This window comes from Carlito syrichta, unplaced genomic scaffold (genome assembly GCF_000164805.1).
Source record: "Carlito syrichta isolate Samal-C Ts95f unplaced genomic scaffold, Tarsius_syrichta-2.0.1 Scaffold303354, whole genome shotgun sequence".
NCBI lineage: Eukaryota > Metazoa > Chordata > Mammalia > Primates > Tarsiidae > Carlito > Carlito syrichta.
In genome coordinates, this window is record NW_007247450.1 from 142,395 (window position 1) to 162,433 (window position 20,039).

The following is a 20,039-nucleotide window of genomic DNA, read 5'->3' on the forward strand; positions in this document are numbered from 1 at the left end:
AACCCCTTCGGGTTCCCTCTCACTGTGGGAGCTTTTCTGTCCTCTCAGTAAATCCTGCTTAAAAAAAAAAAAAGAAGAAGAAAACAAAAAGCAAAACTTCTGTGGGAAAGAAAGAATATTTTTAGGAGAGTCTTAATTTAAAAACAATAGCTGAACAAAATAACTTGGCATTAAAGTATTAATGTCACACACCTTGATATTCTGACAGAATAATGGCAACGGCAATCATAACTCATAGTAAATATGAATTTCTAAGGGCAGATAGTTCACTGATAATAGGGTATTATCAGTGTGTGAAAATATCCCACTTGGACATGTCTTAATCATTTAATTATATATCATCAGGTTTTAAATTTATTTATTCATTTAATTTGGAGACAAGATCTCACTTGCTCTATCACACAGGTTGGAGTGCAGTGTGGCGTGATCAAAGCTTCTGCAGCCTTGAACTCCTGGGCTCAAGTGATTCTCCTGTCTAAGCCTCCTGAGTAGGTAGGCACGTGTCATCACGCCTGGCTAATTTTCTATAGAGATGGGGGTCTTGTTATTTTGCCCAAGCTGGTCTCCAACTCTTGGGCTCAAGCAATCCTCCTGCCTTAGCCTCCCAAAGTGATGGGATTACAAATGTAAGCCACTGAGTCCAGCCAATTTATCGGTTTTTCATCAGTCTGTTACTTTGTGATTTTAGAAACAATTGTTCAGAAACTTGATATAAGTTATTTATGAGTTAGCCAGACTCCTCTACATGGTATTATTCTTCATATAATGTGCTTGGCATCTACTTACTCCCAATGCTATTAAGATGAAGACTGAAGTAAAATTATTTGGTGGTGCCTAAGAAGGGGTATGCAGTTTGATTAATTACATAGAAGAAGGCGGGATCTGATTTGGTATAGTAATTTTTGAACTTCATACTCTCCTTGGTTCCAAAAATGAATCACATGGACAACACATCACCTAAAATATTGGAAATTCTCAAAATAATAAGTAATGGCTATTGATGTCATAATGAAATATATCTTTCATAGGAGCAGAACATATTGAATTTGTTTTCTTCTGTAAAATTGCCAATGAAAACCAATTTATGATGATATTTCAAGAAGAGGTTTCTACTCAAACAAGCAACAGAGTGTCAAGAAAATAGAAACTGTAAATGAAATAGGGCCTTATGAAATCCCTAAAAATTTGTGGGGAGTCCACTGTATGCCACTGGAAGGATCAAAGGGTATACAGTGAGCACTCTGTATCTGCGGTTCCTCATTCAAACATAGATTGAAAATATTTTTTAAAAAGAAGCAATTTTCAAAAGACTAAAAAAATCTAAAAATACAGTATAATTATCTATATAGCATTTACATTGTGTTAGGTATTATTAGTAATATAGAGATTATTTAAAGTATACATAAGCATGTGGGTAGGTCATATGAAAATACTACACTATTTTACATAAGGGACATGGGTACTGTAGAGTTTGGTATTCAAACCATTTCTCCATGGATACTGAGGGAAAACTGCAATTATGAGAGGACAAATAGAGTTTTTGTGCTTGTATTACTTAGAATTGCTGAGAGATAATTAAATGACATCAAATACACACACATATGCATATGCACAAATGTAATTATAAATATGAAAAATCTATGGCATAAAAGTGAACAGGGGGAGCTAACAGACTAGAGGGACAAGGAAAAGTTTTCTAGGGGAGTCTCATATAGCTGACATGAACTAAGAGAAGGAGACAATCAAGTACAAAGTAGGGTGGGAGAGAGATATTTCTAGGCAGATTAATGTTTGCATGAAGGCTTGAGGGAGACACTTCACTTTTCTCCCAGAACTGGAAGAAGAACACTGTTAAAGGAGGACAGTTGGAAGAAGGGCAAGCAGCAGAGCCCAGGAGGAAGACAGGGCCCTAAGTGCACCACATCTTGTAGGTAGTGGTGGGCAAATGACCGATACAAACCATGATTGAAATCACCTCCACATATGAAATTAGGCATAATGATGTTTACATATAACAGTGCAAAAAAGCCTCTTGATCCCAGGAGTCTTAAATAGCTTTGGCTGTGAGATTCATGGTTTAAAAATAGAACTGGTTATAAGTAATTTAAAGAAACAGTCTTCTAAACTGTTATCCTTTGAGTCCTCTTTAGGCCTAGGTACCAAATGGGTAGTCATGCATAAATTTGCCAATCTGAGTCTAGGGAAGGCAGTGACTACATTTGTTGAGCATTTACAATATCAGTCTCATGGCACACATCGTTTCATCTAATCCTCATAACCACCTTTTGAGATGGATATTATATATTATTTTCCTCATTTTAACATAAGAGGACACTGATTCCCAAGAAATGGAGTAAATTTCCAAAGGTGGATGAATAAAGCACCAAGAGCCAAATTTGAGTCTTCTCAGTTTATGAAATTTCTACTGGGTCATACTGGAGTGTAATCATTCTTCAGCAGTCAAGATTTTTTTTTGATATTGAACCTTCTGAGATAAAATATCCTAGTTGATGTCAGTAGCCTCTGTTCACTTCTTTTGCTCAATCCTTTCTTTATTCATAAATCCAAGCATTTAAGCATTTAAGCAGTTGCTTCGTAAGCATTAATTGAAGACCTAGTAAGAACCTGTGAAACCACTGAGGAGAGGGGAAGATGAAAGAATGGGATGAGGGAAGAGATATAAAGATGTAGAAGACTGAGGGTCTCCCTACAAGGAACTTATATTAGGAAAACTAAGTCTTATATACACAAACTATAAAACAGTATAGTATGTGCTGGGCTACAAGAGAAATACAGGTTAAGATTAATTCATACCGTGCCCTTAAAACACAAGTAAGGTGTTGATGGATAGATATGTAAGAGAAGCGTATTCCAAAACAAGCTTTCATAATTTCGAAAGACATTTGCTCTAATACCATTTCAGAACCTCTTTCTCAGATTCATCAAACTGAAAGAGTACAGAGCACTTTGTTCTTACCAGAGACCCAGAATAAGTTAAAGAAAGCTAGGGATTGAGTTGAATTTTTCTGGGGCCTTCGGTATGATTCCTCCTTCCTGCTCCCTTTCTTCCTTATGTCAAATAGTCTAATGAAGAAGGATTAAAGTAGTAGTCTTCCAGGCCAAAGCGGAGAAGCTACATTGGGGTTGGGCCAGGCTCGCCACCCCAGCTGTTTGCCTGGAATCTCCGTTGAGCTCAACGCCCAGGAGCTAAGCGCCCAGCTCCTCCACGGAGTGAGGTCCCTTTCTCCAGCTCCTCCGCGAGGAGGCGGCGGTAGTGGTGGCGGAGCTAGGCCACCGAAGGCGGCTGTGGCACGAAGTCCACCTCCAGGGCCCTGGCGGCAGTGGAGCTAGGACCCCCAGCGGTGGCGGCAGAGCTAGGTCTCCTCCGGTCGGCCACAGCAGCGGCAGTGCCAGGCCCAGGACCGCGTTGGAGCGAGGCCCCGTAACGACCCCAGGGTTGGGGCGGAGTGTGGCCCTCTGGCCGTGTCGGCGGTGGAGCGAGGCCAGTGCCTTCAGGAGATGCATTTTCCTGGGCACCTGGCTCATATTTCTAAGACTTTGGCCGCGTCTCCTCAGCCCTGAGATCGGGATCCAGCCTGCTGAGACCTAACCATGGAACACTGATCACACCCTGAAACTTGTTGAGAGGTCAGGCTGTCCAGCTTTGGATTGTCCAGAGTCTCATCAGATCACCTTGTCTCATGGCTGTTGCAAAGTTTGTAAAGGTTGTGACTTTTGTTCTGAGAGGCATAACTGCATGGAGAATTCTGTTTGCAGACATCTGAATGACAGGGCTATTTGTAGCTGTCGACATGGTTTTAGGGCTCTTTGAGAGGATAATGCCTACTGTGAAGAAATTAACAAAGAAGTCCTAAAATGTAGATGGGAAAGCAAAGACCTAGAATGTTCACAATAATTTTAAAAAGGAAGAGCAAAGTTTCAAGACTTTCACTTATTATTTCAAAATGTACTTTATTTTATTTTAAAATTTTTATTGTAAAGATGTGGGGTACAATTCAGGGTTAGGTATACAAACATTGATCATGCAGGAACCCCTGCAAAATTTACTTTAAAGTTAGTTATCAAGACAGGGTGTTAGTGGCATAAGGATAGTCATATAGGTCAATGTAATCATATTGACAGTCCAGAAATAAATTCTTATATTTGTAGCGAATTGACTTTGGACAAATGTGCCAAGGCAAACAAATGATTCTGGGACTACTGAATATTCACAAGCCAAAATATGTGCTTCATCTCATATCATACACAAACGTAAACTCAAAATGTATCATTTACTTAGATGCAAGAATAAAAATAGTAAAATGTTTAGAAGAAAATGGGAAAAAATATTTGAAACCTTGAGTTAGGCAAATATTTCTTACATATGACACCAAAGCATCTATAAAAGGGAAAACTGATAAATTTTACCTCATCAAAATTCAAAGCTTTTGCATTATGAAAGAAACCATTAAAAAGATGAAAAGGGGGTCGCAGACTGGGGGAAAATATTTATTAAATATGCAAACACACTCATAATAAAATATTATTTTACCCAAAATAGAATAATTATAACAAACAAATAAAACAATAATAAATGTTGGTGAGGATGTGGACAAAACGGAAACTCTCATAAGTCGATTATGGGAAGGTAAAATTGTGCAGTACTTTGAAAACAGTTTGCCAGGCTCGGTGGCTCAGCCTGTAATCCCGCGCCTTTGGGAGGCTGAGGTGAGTGGATTGCCTGAGCCCACGGGTTCGAGACCCGCCTACAATAAATCAAAAAATCAGCCGGGCGTGGTAGCGTGCGCCTGTAATTCCAGCTACTGGGAAGGCTGAGGCGGAAGGATCGCCGGAGCCCAGCAGGTCGAGGCTGCGGTGGCCGGGAGCGGCCACTGCACTCCAGTCTGGGCGACAGAGTGAGACTCCAACTCAAAAAAAAAAAAAAAGAAAGAAAACAGTTTGATGGCCCAACTCGGTGGCTCGGCCTGTGGTCCCGCGCTTTGGGAAGCCGAGGTGAGTGGATTGCGTGGGCCCGCGGGTTTGAGATCTGCCTGGGCAGCTTGGCGGGACCTCGTCTCTACAATAAGTCAGAAGGTTGGCCGGGTGTGGTGGCTCGCGCCGGTGGTTCCGGCTGCTTGGAGGGTTGAGGCGGATCGCCGGAGCCCAGCGGGTCGAGGCTGCGGTGGCCAGGGGCGACCACTGCGCTCCAGTCCGGGCGGTGGAGTGGGACTCCAACTCAAAACAAGGAGAAAAAGAAAAAGAAAAGCAGTGTGATCGTTATGAAAAAATTAAACATAAAACTACCATAAGACCCAACAATGCATTTCTAGGTATCTACCTAAGATAAAAATAACTATGTCCACACAAAGCCTTATATATGATGTTATACGTTATAAATGTTACATGCACATAGTTGTAATATTTATTATAAGTAAAAACTGGAAACAAGTGCTCATTAACTAGTGAATGGATAAATTAAATATGGCATTCCATACTATTCAGTAATTTAAAAGGAATGAACTATGAATATATCTTGCATCATAGATGAACCTCAAAATTTATGCAAAGTGAAAGAATTATTTGTCATACACAAGACAGCAAATGTTATATGAATTCAATGTATAAGAATATAAAATATTCAAAAAAAAGTCAAAATTTTCAGACCAAAGTAAATTCACAGCTGTCTGGGCCTGGAAGGGAGTGAAGAACAAAAGTTTTAATGGTAAATAGACATGAGCTACCTTTTCTTTTTTTTTTTTAGTAGGGTGGAGAATTAAAATTTCTAAAACTGATTCATGATGGTGGTTTCATTACTCAGTAAAGTTACTAAAATCATTGAGCTGTACATTTGAAATGAATAAATTTTATGATACAGAAAATATGTCACAATAAAGTTGTTGAAAATCTAAAAAAAAAAAAAAAAGAAGGATTGAAGTGAGAGGAAGTTTTCAAAACATTTTGTTTTGTTTTATTTAAAATACACTGCTGAGTTCTCAGCTTGGCAGGATCTGGTAACAGAAGAGGAAGGGGAAGTGGAGATAAGACAAGATAATGGAGGTTTTGAATATCAGATTATAGAGTTTAGATTTTCTATTATGGGCAACATAGAAAATCTTGAAGTTTGTTTGTTTACATAACCAGTTGCCTAATTAGAGGAAATAACTTGAACAGGATAATACTTTTACCAATTATAGAAAGAAATCTTATGCATAGATGGTGTTAAAGTGTATTGTTTGCTTAATTTAACCTCTTTAAGAGCTATTTTATGTTCAGGCAGTGGTTCCCTAGATTATTATTTTTAACAGTACTGACAGGGGAGTTAATCTCAAAACTAATGCCAAGAGTCAACAAAATTGCAGTCAATATTGGTTGTGTTCAAACAAAAATGTACATATTTCAACTGTCCCTCAGACTGGAATTCATTTCCTTTCCCAGTTTCACAAAGGAAATGTTCTTTCCTGATGTTTCCTTTGATATGTAAGGTCAAAGAGTTAATTGTTCTTTTTTTTTTTTTAAGAGCATGCTCAACATGGACTTTTGGTTTCTCTCTGCAACTTCACCATCTTCAAAGTCTTGAAGTCAGATTTTAATAATATCATAATCCATAACCTTTTGTTTCAAGATTTTTTTTTCAGGAAATCAAATGGAGGGTATCTATATTAAATATTGATTTTTTAAAAAGACATCTCTTCTTCTTTCCCTTTTTCCTTTCCTCTCCCTAGAAATTGAAAAAAGATATTAGTGAAGGGGTTAATAACCTTTAAGAAATCTATTATACATTTTCTCTTTCTATTTAGGTTTATTCAATTTTCTTTACTGAATTATAGTTATAGAGTTTTGGTAACATTTCATCTCAATAATTCTATGTTTTGAGCAATTATTTCTATTTGTAGGTCATTTTAAACCATCACATGGATGTATGAAAAGCATTTTAATACCACATTGATTTATAATTTTGACATTGAGATGTTCTATCATAAGAGTCCAGTTTAAAATACAATTAAAAAAATAAACTTGGAAATGATATTATTTTTATCTTATGTCAAAATTTTAATGACATATTTGTTGCACACTGTCCCATACTAATACTACCTATTATTATATATAATAGGTATATATATATTTTGAATGCCCATCTCTGCCAGACACTGCTTTACAGAAAGTGTTGTAAAAACTCCCAAGAAATAAATGCAACTGTCATGGTCTAAATTGTGTCCTCTTCCATATTCATATATTGAAGCCCTAACACCAAATGGGGCAGTATTTGGAGATTAATTTGGTAATTAAAGTTAAATAGGGGTCATAAGGGTGGGATCCTAATAGGATAAAATTGGTGACCTTCAAAGAAGAGGAAGAGAAACAGATCTATCACTGAGAACACATCAAGAAGACACTGTCTACAAGCCAGGAAGAGAGCTCTCACCAGAACCCTACTATTCTGACACTCCAATTTCAGACTTTCGGTCTACAGAACTGAGAAGATAGATTTCTGTAGTTAAGCCACCCAGTCTATGGTATTCTGTGCAGTGACCCAAGTTGACTGATACAATTTCTGCCCCATTTTGCGGATTAGTAATTGAACTGAGAGGTCAACGGCAAAACTGCCATTTGATCCAGAGCATCTGGCTACAAAAGTCCATTCTTCAGATTTCCCTCTGAATTCTGAGCCAGAAAATAGTGAATATAGATAACCTTTTACAAAATAGCAAATGCTTCAGCTGTTAGTTGCTTTTATTTTTATTTTACAGGTTTAACAAACCATACACAAAACCAGTGAACTGTTCGCTTCCTCCCCCATATCATCAGATTTTTGTGTTCTAGTACACTGTTATTATTTGAGTTCCAGGTTAATGTTGAAAATGTTGTGCCGAATAACATTGTAATGTTGATTAAATTTAAAAAACAAAGATTTACTATTGCTGTATTTGCTTTTTGCAAAACATATTAAATACAAAATATCCAGTGTTGTGCCTGAAACTAATTGGCAGTATCCCATTAAACCATATTAAAGTTAACATCTATTAATTAGATTAGGAATTCAGTGAGAATGACAGCTGCTAGTGCCTTTTACAGTTACTTTGTTTCTTTATATTCCATATGGCAGAAATCACATAATGCTTTTTTCTTCATTGAAATAAACACTTGAGATAAAAAGGTTTGACTTAATGTGGGCATTTGTTTTTCCTTCTTCTCTTTAAATTTTTTTTTGGGGGGGAAAGCTAAACTATCTTTTTTCTTCCCTTTTTCACAGGTTTTCACCAGCCATATTTTTTTATCTGACTAGCATCGTTCCATCATTATGGCTTCTTGAATTGCATCATGAGACCCAGGTACTTCTTTTTGGAAAGCAGGAAATTGAAATATTCAGCAATAAGCTACTTTCACAGTATAATTTGATTTATTTCAGAAATGCACTTTTTTAAGGGGTTGAAGTTCAATTCAAGAATTGAATAAATGAGGCCATCAGCAAAAGAAAGTTAATTCATATTCTATCAAAAAAGCAATACAAATTTATATTTATTTAAGATTACATAACTAATTAACATGTTGTGTTAGAAATCTTGTTACTAAGACCCTCTCCACCCCACCCTGCAACATGCTAGAGTTTACGTAGAGACATGGAAATTTGATTTTAACCCTTATTGTACTAAGAATGGACAGGCCTCAGTAATCTAGTATCTTGTAAAATGACACTTTTAGGAACTATAAAAACAAAAACAAAACTTTTATCTGTACTCAGCTATATAATATATAAATACAATTAAACTTGTAGCTGTCTCATAGTACAGGCTGTGCAGATTACAGGAGATTCACTTTTGGGAGTCCCACGAGCTGTCTTAGTGAAATAGAAATTCTATTTTAGAGCCCCGAAACTAAGGTTAAAGAAAAGGAGCCTTGGGACCCACCATGTGACAGGTGGGCTTGTATGTATTAAGCTACATTGACCTAGAAACTAAACAGCAGCTTCCAATAAGGGTCTTTAATTTATTACAGACATTTATAATCGAGTTTCTTCCTACACAGACAACTGAACTGAACTCAGGCTCTAGGCTGGGTTCAGTTGTTCACTGTTGATGCTCCTGAACAACTCTGGGAGGTCCAAGTTAGGAAAGTCCACCAAACTCAGCTTGGACTTCAAAGTTCAGGTTACAGGACTATATGTTATGGTATAATATTATTTTGGTACCTTTACTGAAAAAGTGCTTTTGGCAAGATCTCAAAACAATATTACCCTATACGGATTTCTTTGCTATAGTTGGTCATTTTATAGCAAGGTTAAGTCTCCAGGATACCTGGAAAAGACTTGCTCCAATTTTTAGGCATACTGAGGGGAATTTGGTTCTGTGGACTCTTTTTGATGAATTAAACAACCACATGCCAATAATGTAGGCATGAAGAAACTCTTTTCCTCCTTAAATATCCTGCTAAAAAATATTAAAGTCACAGGCTATCTTTATGTCTGTAGCAAAAGTATTTTTCTAACTGTAGATTGGTTATTTCAAGTCAACATGGCCTTTTAAAGCATACTGTAAGAGCTAGAAGACTTTTTCAATCTCTCTACTACTTACTACTTTCAGGGGCATGAAAATAAGCTCTGGTGATTTGAATCAATTTTTTCCTTCACATCCAATTCTATGACATGGCTATCATCCACAATAACAATTCATTTCCCCAAATGCTTTTATAATATAAATTCGTTGCACAGTTAATTGATATACAGGTCAAATCCCATTACAACAAATAGCATGCAACCAAAAGCTCTCTTTTTAATAAAAAAAGATTTCTGAGCCCCGGGCAGTACCTCTCTAATTTTCATACTACAAAAGAAATTGAACCCTTAGTAGTAATGGATTTGACTCATTTTGACACTGAGAATTAAAATGAAGGCCCACAGATTGAATTGGGCAGGGTGAGTAGAGATGGAAGTAGAAAAAAGTAAAAGAAACAAAAAAGTACTGAAATTGCATTTAAAGAGATAAGAAACGACAGAATAAAGGGAGTTAACAGCAACCCTAGTCTACTCATTTAGAAAATTTTGGTTGTGACAATAATTGTTTTTCTTCACATAGACCCCTGTACTTTCATAAACATTTTCTCATTTATGGACTCAGTAACTCCATAAGTTAAGCATAGTACATACATTTTTATTTTATAGACGAGGCCTCTGAGGCTCAGAAAGGTTAAGTAATTTTCCTAAGGCCAAACAGCCCATCAACAGCAGTGCTGGGACTTAGAATCTAATGGGTATGAATTCCATTAAACCACACTGCCTTTCTCAGTTATGTGTTTTCTGTTTTAGAGGAGTTTGCATTAGAATTATATCAGTTTTTCATGATGAAAAAGAGTAATGTAGTTTCCTTTCATAGTTTCCATTTACTCTATATCCTAAATATATATATTCTAGCCTGTGAGTTGGCATTAAGAAAATATCCTGAACTATTTCATGAAGACATTTGCTCTAGAAGACCAAACTGATACTTTAATTCCTGAATCTGGCTGGGTCTACATGTATGGGAACAAAACAGTTAGGACAGTGATTGTGACCTTAGCTCTTAGGTCTATTTATGAAATAGCACAATTAAAGTAATGGGAACATTCTGGTCTTGATGGTGTCACAGTCTATTATGACCCAAAGGATTATTTTTGAAGCTAAGTGTTTTATAGTCACAGCCCATGAAAAAAATGGCATGCTGGTAGCCAGACCATCGACATGAACTCATCTATATAATGCTGAATGTAAACAATATAACAACAAAAAACAGTACAAATCAGGCTAGACTCTAGGAGTCAAATCCCTTGTTCACTGCAGTCTCAATGTAGATATCACTTAAAGGAGAGTCTTGGCCATTGCCTTGCTAAGCTATGATTTGATCATGTGCTCTTTGAGCTACGGTCAAGCCATGTTTTCTTAAGCTTTCACCCCCTTCCCTACCTTGGGGAGGTGAATCTCCTCTTTCTCTCTAATTTACTTTCTAAATAAACTATGTTTTCTAATCTAAAATTTTACTTTCTAAATAAGCTATATTTTCTAATCTAAAATTTTACTTTCTAAATAAACTATGCTTTCTAATCTAAAAAAAGGAGAGTCTTTTTAGTCAATAACAAATAGAGTAACAAAAGTAGAGAATAACTCAGCTAAGTCTTAATACCATAATATAACTACGAAGCTACATGCTTCCAACTTATCATCTACTGCTCTAAAAGGATGGCTTTTTTTCTCTTAAATAACAAGATGTTTATGGATTTTTAGTGATAAGAATGCCAAAAACATATTAAGGTCACTCTTAATATAAAGTGTTCTTTCATGCCTGCAAACAAAATGACCAAAATATATTTCCTATTGAAATAAATCTTTGATAGAGTCACAACACCATGCTGCAATGAGAATTTGTTGCTTGGTTCAAGATTTAATTTTTTATCTTCATTATCTTTTCTTAGAGCCTTAGCGCTACACACACACACACACACACACACACACACACACACACACACAGTGTGCAAACAGCTGTATTTTTGCTCCCAGAGATATGGCATATGGCCATTTTTCTTAATTATTCTTGTCATCTCACCCATAACACTAGCTGTTTGGATGGAGGGTAGAAAAAAATAGCTTCTTGGCAGACTTTCTTTTCTACTTTTTCAAGTAGCTCATGGAATTATCTATGGAGTATCCAGAATAATTAAGAAAAATACCTTTTTTATGCCTTTTTTTGAAAAATAATTTCTCTCTAAATACAAACGTGTGATCGTGGAGGGGTGCTAGTGGTAGTGGTGGGGGTGATGACGTGTGTCTGTGTGTTTCAGAACTATGTTAACACTGCAGATGTTTAAAAACTCCTCAATTTTTTTCTTTAAATCAGTTTATAAAATATGCATTGGATAGAGCTATATTTTCAAGTGCCACCTCTTTCCTCTCTTGTATATGTTTTCCTTCTCTTACTGTACCACAGATTCCTAGCACCTGGTAGATAGAAATCATGCATAGTTCACTTGTAGAAATTTATGTACAAAATGAGGAATAAGAAAGAAAAAAATGTCATTTTGTAAGTCTGTGTTTGAATTTTCCATATACCTAAATTGACATCTGAACTGACTCTAAAATATATGCTTTGGTGGGTGAACATGCTAATTTTTTAGGTTGCTATAGTGCTTGACAGGCAAGATTGAGAATAATTGGATTATTTACTTAAGCAAATTGGTGTTTTAGATAAAGAGTTTCTGGATAAGGAACAAACTCTTTTTTAAAATTTTATTTTATTTTTGTGTTGGAGTCTCACTCTGTCGCCCAGATTGGAGTGCAGTGGCACGCTCCTGGCCATCGCAGCCTCGACCTGCTGGGCTCTGGCGATCCTTCCACCTCAGCCTTCCAGGTAGCCGGAACTACAGGCATGTGCCACCACGCCCAGCTAATTTTTTGATTTATTGTAGAGATGAGGTCTCGCCAAGTTGCCTGGGTGGGTCTCGAACCTGCGGGCTCAGGTAATCCACTCACCTCGGCCTCCCAAAGCGCTGGGATTACAGGCTGAGCCCGGCCTGAACAAACTCTTAAAATACTGTAAATGCCTTGACCAAGATAGTACATGCTTTATTATTGTCTCTGGTTATTTGTTATAAAATTGTTGCTGAATTCAATAAAGAAACTTAATTATCAATCTATAAATTTCAGAACTCTCCACAATGATTCAGCATTGCATTCTCATGGACTGTGAAAAAATTAAACATGTACAGTTGACCCTCTTCTCATATTAATTAAAAAGTGGTTTTTCAATCTCAAGCCCATGTTCTGGTTTTTGGAAATGTTTATGTGCTGTGTAAACACCATACATCTATTCATAATCTCTTGGAAGATCAAAGCCATTTAAAATTCTACCATATTGTGATATTTTTGTCATATTGTCTCTCATCTCTTCTTACCATTCTTAGCATTGCAGTATCCAATCAGAAGGGGTGCCACAGAATACCAGTGTAAAAGAAGACTTCAATCAAACACTGACATCCAATGAACAAACCAATGGAGCAGATGATCTCATTGAAACGGTAAGAACTTTTTCCACCATATATGAAAGAATCTAGCAAATGGTGGACTTGGTGAGGATAACATGCTATATACCTCTCAGCTCATTCATGAAGAAATTTATCAACTATTTAATTGTTTGGATCAGTAATTCACAAAATAATGATATTTTATATATTATTAAATATTCAATGTAAATAAGTATATAGATTATTAATAGATACATTAACAGATTTAGTTTATATATTAATAGATAGTATATATTTGTAGATATATTTAACTTGCAGCATTAAGGAACACTTAATACAGTATTAAGGAACACTTAAATCAGACAATATATGAACAATGAGAGACGTATACATTTGCGAAGGAATTATATAATTAAAAGATTTTGGATATTACATATTAAATATATATATTCAAGGCCTTATTATTGTAGAGCAGTTTTAGGTTCATAGCAAAATTGAGAAGGTTCAGAATCTTCCCATATGCACTCCATTCATCAAGCTTTGCACCAGAGTAAGTCATTTGTTAAAAATGATGAACCAACATTTCATTTTGGGGAATGCCAATGTAATTGGTATTTTGTTTTTAATTGCAATTTCACCTGTTCTTTGCTACTATGTAGGAAAGATATTAACTTTTGTATATCAACCTTTGCTGTTTCTTTCCCAGTCAGCATACCTTATATTTTCTTTTCTTGCCTTATTGAATTAGCTAGGACTTCCACCTTATATATTTTTGATGCGTATTAATAAGACAGAGAAGTTCTTCAGCCAAAATAGAATGACTATCCTTTTCTTCACATGTCTGATATTCAGCAAACTGATCATGATATATTTTAAAATGATGTAAAGAGGAGACTCAAGGTCAAGGACCCTATCACTGAAACATGTTTTCAACAGTAAGATAGGCTATTGATTCTGTGGGATTTAAATAGAATGAATCATGGGTTCTAATTTAAGCTCCAATCACAACTTCTCTGTATCACATCAGACAAGTCACTTAATCTGCCTCTCGGTTTTTCATCTGACAATTAAAAATCTTAATAGTTAACTTAAGATGTGCTTCCTCTATGACTTAAATAAAATGTATGTGAAGTTTCATAAGTGTGATATATGGACACGTGCAAATGAAATATTACTGATCTTCACTCATGGCTTCAATCAGCTTAGCATCACACCTTGTCTTTTATCCTTCCTTGACTTGTGCATTTTATATTAGCAAATGGCGGAAAGAGGTAAATAAATTTTGCATAAACATAGTTAAGTCACTTGCATAAATAAATTAGAATCATTATCCAATCAACTTGAGATCTAAGTCCTTCCAGTCTTTAAAAGAAACTTATAGGGTCAATAATATACTTTGAGACTTATTTAGAAGTTAAGTGGTCAAGAGATGTCATCCAAGATACATGAGTGGGATATAAATTTCTCTGAGTCCAAGAATAAGGGCAAAATAAAATTTGCTTGCTAGTTTAGGGATTATTTAATATTATGTTAAATAATCAGAATACAGATAATAACTATTAATTATTCTTTTTCTTTACTTGTAGGTAATGGATTAACATTTTTACAGTTTTATGGTAGGATGCAATAGAGTTTTAAAGCAATAAAAAACAAAAGGAAAGATTTATACTGTGCCAAGAATATTTCCAGATTAGTAAATTCAGATTTAAAATCTATAAAAGAACAATATTGGAAGTATTTGTTATGTTAATATGGAATTTATAAAATTTTACTATGTGTTATACTTTGTTACAGAGTATAAAAATGAGATGAGATGTTTAAAACATGCAACATTGATTCTTTGAATATTATGTAGTTCAATTCCACTAGCAAGTGTAAGGTTTAAATTACCTGCTAGTTATAGACAGCCTTATCTTAAGGACTGTATTAGAATTTTTTTTTCTGAGTGTTCAGCTTAAAAGAGTTTTACTTTCTTTAGCAAGTGTAAAATAGTTCCAGAAAATGACTGTTCGCAAAAGCCGTCTTGATTGAAAGCCATGGTGAATAAGATTTCCCCCCCCCAAAGGGGTAGCTCATAATCTTTCTGTCTCTGTGACATTTCTGTTAAATAGGCCAAAGTTTTTGTAAATAACTTATCTACAGTATGTGAGAAAGTTTGGACTTTGGGACTCCATCAGACATTCCTGTTAATGCTAATAATCGGAAGATGGCTTTTACCCATTGGAGGTGGGATCACTCGAGACCAGCTCTCTCAACTCCTTCTTATGTTTGTGGGGACAGCCGCTGACCTACTGGAATTCACAAGCGAGACTCTAGAAGAACAAAATGTGAGGTAAGCAGGCCTTGAAGGAAAAGGCCTTCTTTTCAAGGTCAGGACCATGCACCTATGTCTTTGTTCTGTTATTTATATTCTGTTTGAATAAGAATTTTTAGTATATCATACATCCAGTGTTAGGATCAGAGAATTTGCTGCTATTTAGATACATATTAGAAACCAGCACAGTCTTTATGTTTTACATAATACATGAAGGAGATTTCTGATGGAGAAAGGGACATATTATATTCCCTGTGGATGAGAATAGAAAAGCTCTGCATGTTTGCATGACCACAGGTCAAGTGAAGCCATGGTTCTCTGAAAACCTTCTGGAGTGAAATGACCATCCCTAGCTCCTTTTCCCTATTCCCAAGTGTCAGGAGCAAGGCCAATCATAAAATTCTCTTCTAGAGCACAGCATAGCTACAACCCCAAGAGAGCACCTAGGGAAGACATGCAGAAAACTCTCCTCTATCCAGTTGGGGAATTTACATTCCCTGGTGTAAATGGAGAGTGGGGCAGATGAGGTTTTATTTTACTAAATTTTATTTTTAGTCAGTTTTGTTCAAAGTGCCCAAAGGCTTTCTGGGATAGATGCCTATAAATTAAAACTTATTGAGTTGGTTCTTTTATTTTTGCCACAAGCAAATAAACTCAGAATCCATGATCACATCTGTTTATGGAACGACTTTCTTACCATTAGGGATTTAAGTCTCAGTGCCTGAATGTACTTTAAGCTTGGGTTGTTTTGCACTGTGCTATAAAAATAAATTGGAATGAGGCTGGCTTTTAATGCTACAGTTTACTTTATGCTGTGTTTCTCAACAACAAAACATAAAGCTGAACAAAATACACTAACTTACTGAGTAAATTTAATATCCCAATTATAACACAAATTATATTTATAACCATGGTTTATCTTTACAAGATCACTTCCTGCTTCATTTATACTAATTTTTCTTATTGTTTATTCTGTTGGCATATTCTTTTAAAAAATTCAATCTAAATCGATGCCTTATCTTCAAGGTGTTGATTTTAGTTCTGGAGTTTTAGTGGCTTACATATGGTCAGTGTTTCAGTGTTTTACGTTGTATAATGTATTTTCAAATGTACTACAGTGTGGTTACATGATAAACATGAAGTCATTAAAAAGCATATCAACGCAATAAATATCTGCAGAGACACAGATATCGCAATATAAAAGTAACTAACTCCACCCATATAGAAATAAATATGCACATGCACAATATCCAGGGAGATAAGAGGGAACATAGGATAGTAAAAGAGGTATCAGAGAGATAGGTTTTACGGAGCCCATCATAAAAATGTGAGAAATGCCAAACTCTTTTGTCTTAAAGGACAATTTAATAGTCCCGTTGGGAAGTGGCACCAAGGGACAATTTATTGATCTGTGTTTGCCAATGACTGTCAAATGTTAAGTGAGTTCTTAAATAAAATTATAATTTCCCAGAAAAGAAAGTAAATAATAACAAAACAAACAACAACAAAAAAGAAACTCTCAAACCTTAAAGCCATAGGGCATTCATTAATACACTAGCTACCAATTGGTTATCTAACATGTGCCAAGCACTGTGCTGGGAAGAGTTTGGGGAGCAAGTGATGAGCAAATGTTTGTAAAAGCCATGCAGTCCTATACCAATCAAGACTACTTCAATTCAGCAAGAATTTAGAGACCTCTTGATGTTTCAAGGACCTTAAATACCTCCAATTTCATCTACTACCTACAAATTCATCTGAAGTCTTCATAAATACATATTTTTGTAATTTTTAACTTGTGTCAGATCCCAAGAAGCTGATATGCAATTAAACTACGTTATAATTTATTTGGTTAAGGTTTTAAAATTTGTATTCACTTTTCATTGTCTGAGATTGAAGTCATTTTTGTTTGTAATATTACTGCATTGTGTCAGTGGTCTTCTGTAATCCTGTACCACTCTTACATACCTCCATTACTGAAATACTTCTCCCTGCCCCCACAAAGTCAAGGTCCAAAAAGAATCTAGAACTGTTATCTCTCCTAAAAGTCAACTTCCAAGTTCTAATTTCCTGTCTTAGTTCTTACCTGTATTATAAGAATTGACACTGCAAATGTCTATTTTTTCAGATCCTTAATCCTTTCCCACTGGGACATAGTACTTTCTTTTGGGCTCAAATGAAAAAAACCTATTATAAGTAAAAGATATTTGTATCTAATAACAGGAAGGATTAGTTCATTGGAGTCTACTCAGCATTACACATTAGTATGATATTTTTATTTTCCCTTGTATTTTATTCCATATTTAGGGCTGATAGATTTAGTCAACAATGATTTCTACATCTCTTTCCTATATTTTGGCTCATATGCCAAATCCCATTTTTTTACATTTAAATTAATTTTCTTTCTTTGACCCACATTAAAGATCATGTGCCTGATTTTTATGAATTTACATGTGATTGCAAATTCTGTGATCTTGCAATTTTCTCTTAACTGCTTTGTGAAGTTATAGTTTAAGTAACATAAAATTCAATAGTGTAATTCTGTGATTCAATGATGTTTAGTAAATTATGGATTTATTTACTTCATAACCACAATGCAGGTGTAGGACATTCTCATCACTCTAAAAAGATTCCTTATGGCTGTTTGCAGTCAATCTTCCCTCCCACCATCAACTCTAGGCAACTACTGATACTTTCTGTCTCTATAGATTTTCCTTTTCCAGAAATTTCTTGGAAATGAAATTATAAAATATGTAGTCTTTAGTATCTGGGGTTTTTTTTTTTCACTTAGTTTTATGCTTCTGGGGTTTATCCATGTTATATGTTTAGTTCCTCTAATGGTGTTCCATTGAATGCATATACCACATTTTGTATTATTCATCCAGTAGAAGATGTACATGTGAATGACCACCATTTTTATTTTGCTATGAAGAATAATGTTGTTATGAACATTCACTCACAAACTTTAGCATGCTATATTCTCACTTCTGTTTGGTAGATATCTTAAGAGTGGAATGGCTGGTTTTATGTTAATTATAGCTTTAACTTTGTAAGAAACTGCCAACTTCTTCTAAAGTAGCTGTACCATTTTATGTTTCCACCAGCAATGCATGAGAATTCCATTTTTCCCACATTCTCATCAACACCTTTTTCTCCGTCTTTTTGAATATAGCCTTCTAGTGGGTGTATGTGGCATCTCACTATAGCTTTAATTTGCATTTTTCTGATAATTAATGTTGTTGAGCATTGTTTTGTGTGATTACTGGCTAGTCATATATCTTCTTTGGTGAAGCGTCTGTTCAGATTTTTACCTATGTTTTATTTGGATTGTCTTTATTATTCTTGAGCTATAATAAGCATTACTTGCAGATCCTGGATACCTGTCCTTTATCAGACATATAAATGTAAACATTTCCTCCCTGTAATACAGCTTTTCATTTTTATAATATTGTCTTTTGAAGAACACATCTAAAAAATTTTGATGAAGCCTAAATATATTCATTTTTTGCTTTTTGGTCTCATAGCTAAGAAATATATTCCTTACCCCAAGTAAGAAATATTTTTACTTCTGTTTTTTTTTGGAAATTTTTAGCTCTTACATTTACTTCTATTATCCATTTTGGTTTAATTTTTATGTAAGGTGAGATTCTAAGTTCAGTTTTTAAAATTTGTTGCATTGTCCCAGCATTATTTGTTGTTCCAGCTGGAATTAATTGTCCCAATGCAATTCGTTGAAAAGACTCTTTCCCTATTAAATTGCCTTGGCATCTTTGTCAAAAATCAATGGATCACAGATATGAAGGTTTTTCTGCAAACTTTCTACTTCCATTGCTCTATATGTTTATCCTTATGACAGTATCACACTTTTATGATTACTGTACCTTTATAGTAAATTTTGAAATTAGATACTGTAAGTCCTCTATATATAATTAGATACTGTAAGTCCTCCATATATAATGTCTTCCATATATAATTAGTTAAAATATATATATATATTAACTATTCTAGGTGCTTTGCATTTCTATATAATTTTTATAATTATCTTGTCAAGTTCTTTTAAAAAAACTTGCATTGGTCATGACAGAGGTCAAATAGAACCTAATGATCAATTTGGGAAGAATTGGCCCCTTAACAGTATTAAGTTTTCAGATCTGTAAACATAAAGTGTCTCATTCTTTGTTTAGATGTTTCTTAATTTCTCTTGGCAGTGTTTTGCAATTTTTAGTGTACAAATCATATTACCTTTCCTATTTTTTCCTAAATATTTTATTATTTTTGAAAGCCTTACTAATAGAATTATTTTCTTAATTTTATTTTCACATTTTTATAGCTACTATAGAAACACAATGTACTTCTGTATAATGATCTTGTACTCAACAGTCATGCTCAAATTGCTTATTAGTTCTATCTTTTAGAGTTTTCTCCATATAGAATCATGGTATTTGTGAATAGACTGTTATTATTCTTTATAACTTGCGTGTCTTTAATTTATTTTTCTTGCTTAATTGCACTGGTGATAATTCCTTTCAAAGTTCAACAGAAGCAGTGAGAGAGGACACTTCAATCTCAAGAGATAAGCGTTCTGTATTGTTCCATTAAGGATGATGTTGGCTATATGATTTGTATAAACGCCCTTTATCCATTTGAGGAAATTTCTTTTTATTTCAGATTATTGGGAGGTGTTTTATTTCCCCCCATGGGTGTTAAATTTTGTTAAATTATTTCTCTACTTTTATTGAGATGA

At 35.0% G+C, this 20,039-nt stretch overlaps 1 protein-coding gene across 1 annotated transcript in view; it reads left to right on the forward strand.

Moving 5' to 3' along the window:
• Positions 1-20,039, forward strand: part of TMEM26 (transmembrane protein 26) — a 45,950-nt gene that overhangs the window by 11,272 nt on the left and 14,639 nt on the right. The window contains exons 2-4 of the mRNA XM_008058466.1: positions 8,252-8,330; positions 12,925-13,038; positions 15,096-15,316. Coding sequence (XP_008056657.1) covers positions 8,252-8,330; positions 12,925-13,038; positions 15,096-15,316 — 414 coding nt within the window. The remainder of the gene's footprint in view (positions 1-8,251; positions 8,331-12,924; positions 13,039-15,095; positions 15,317-20,039) is intronic.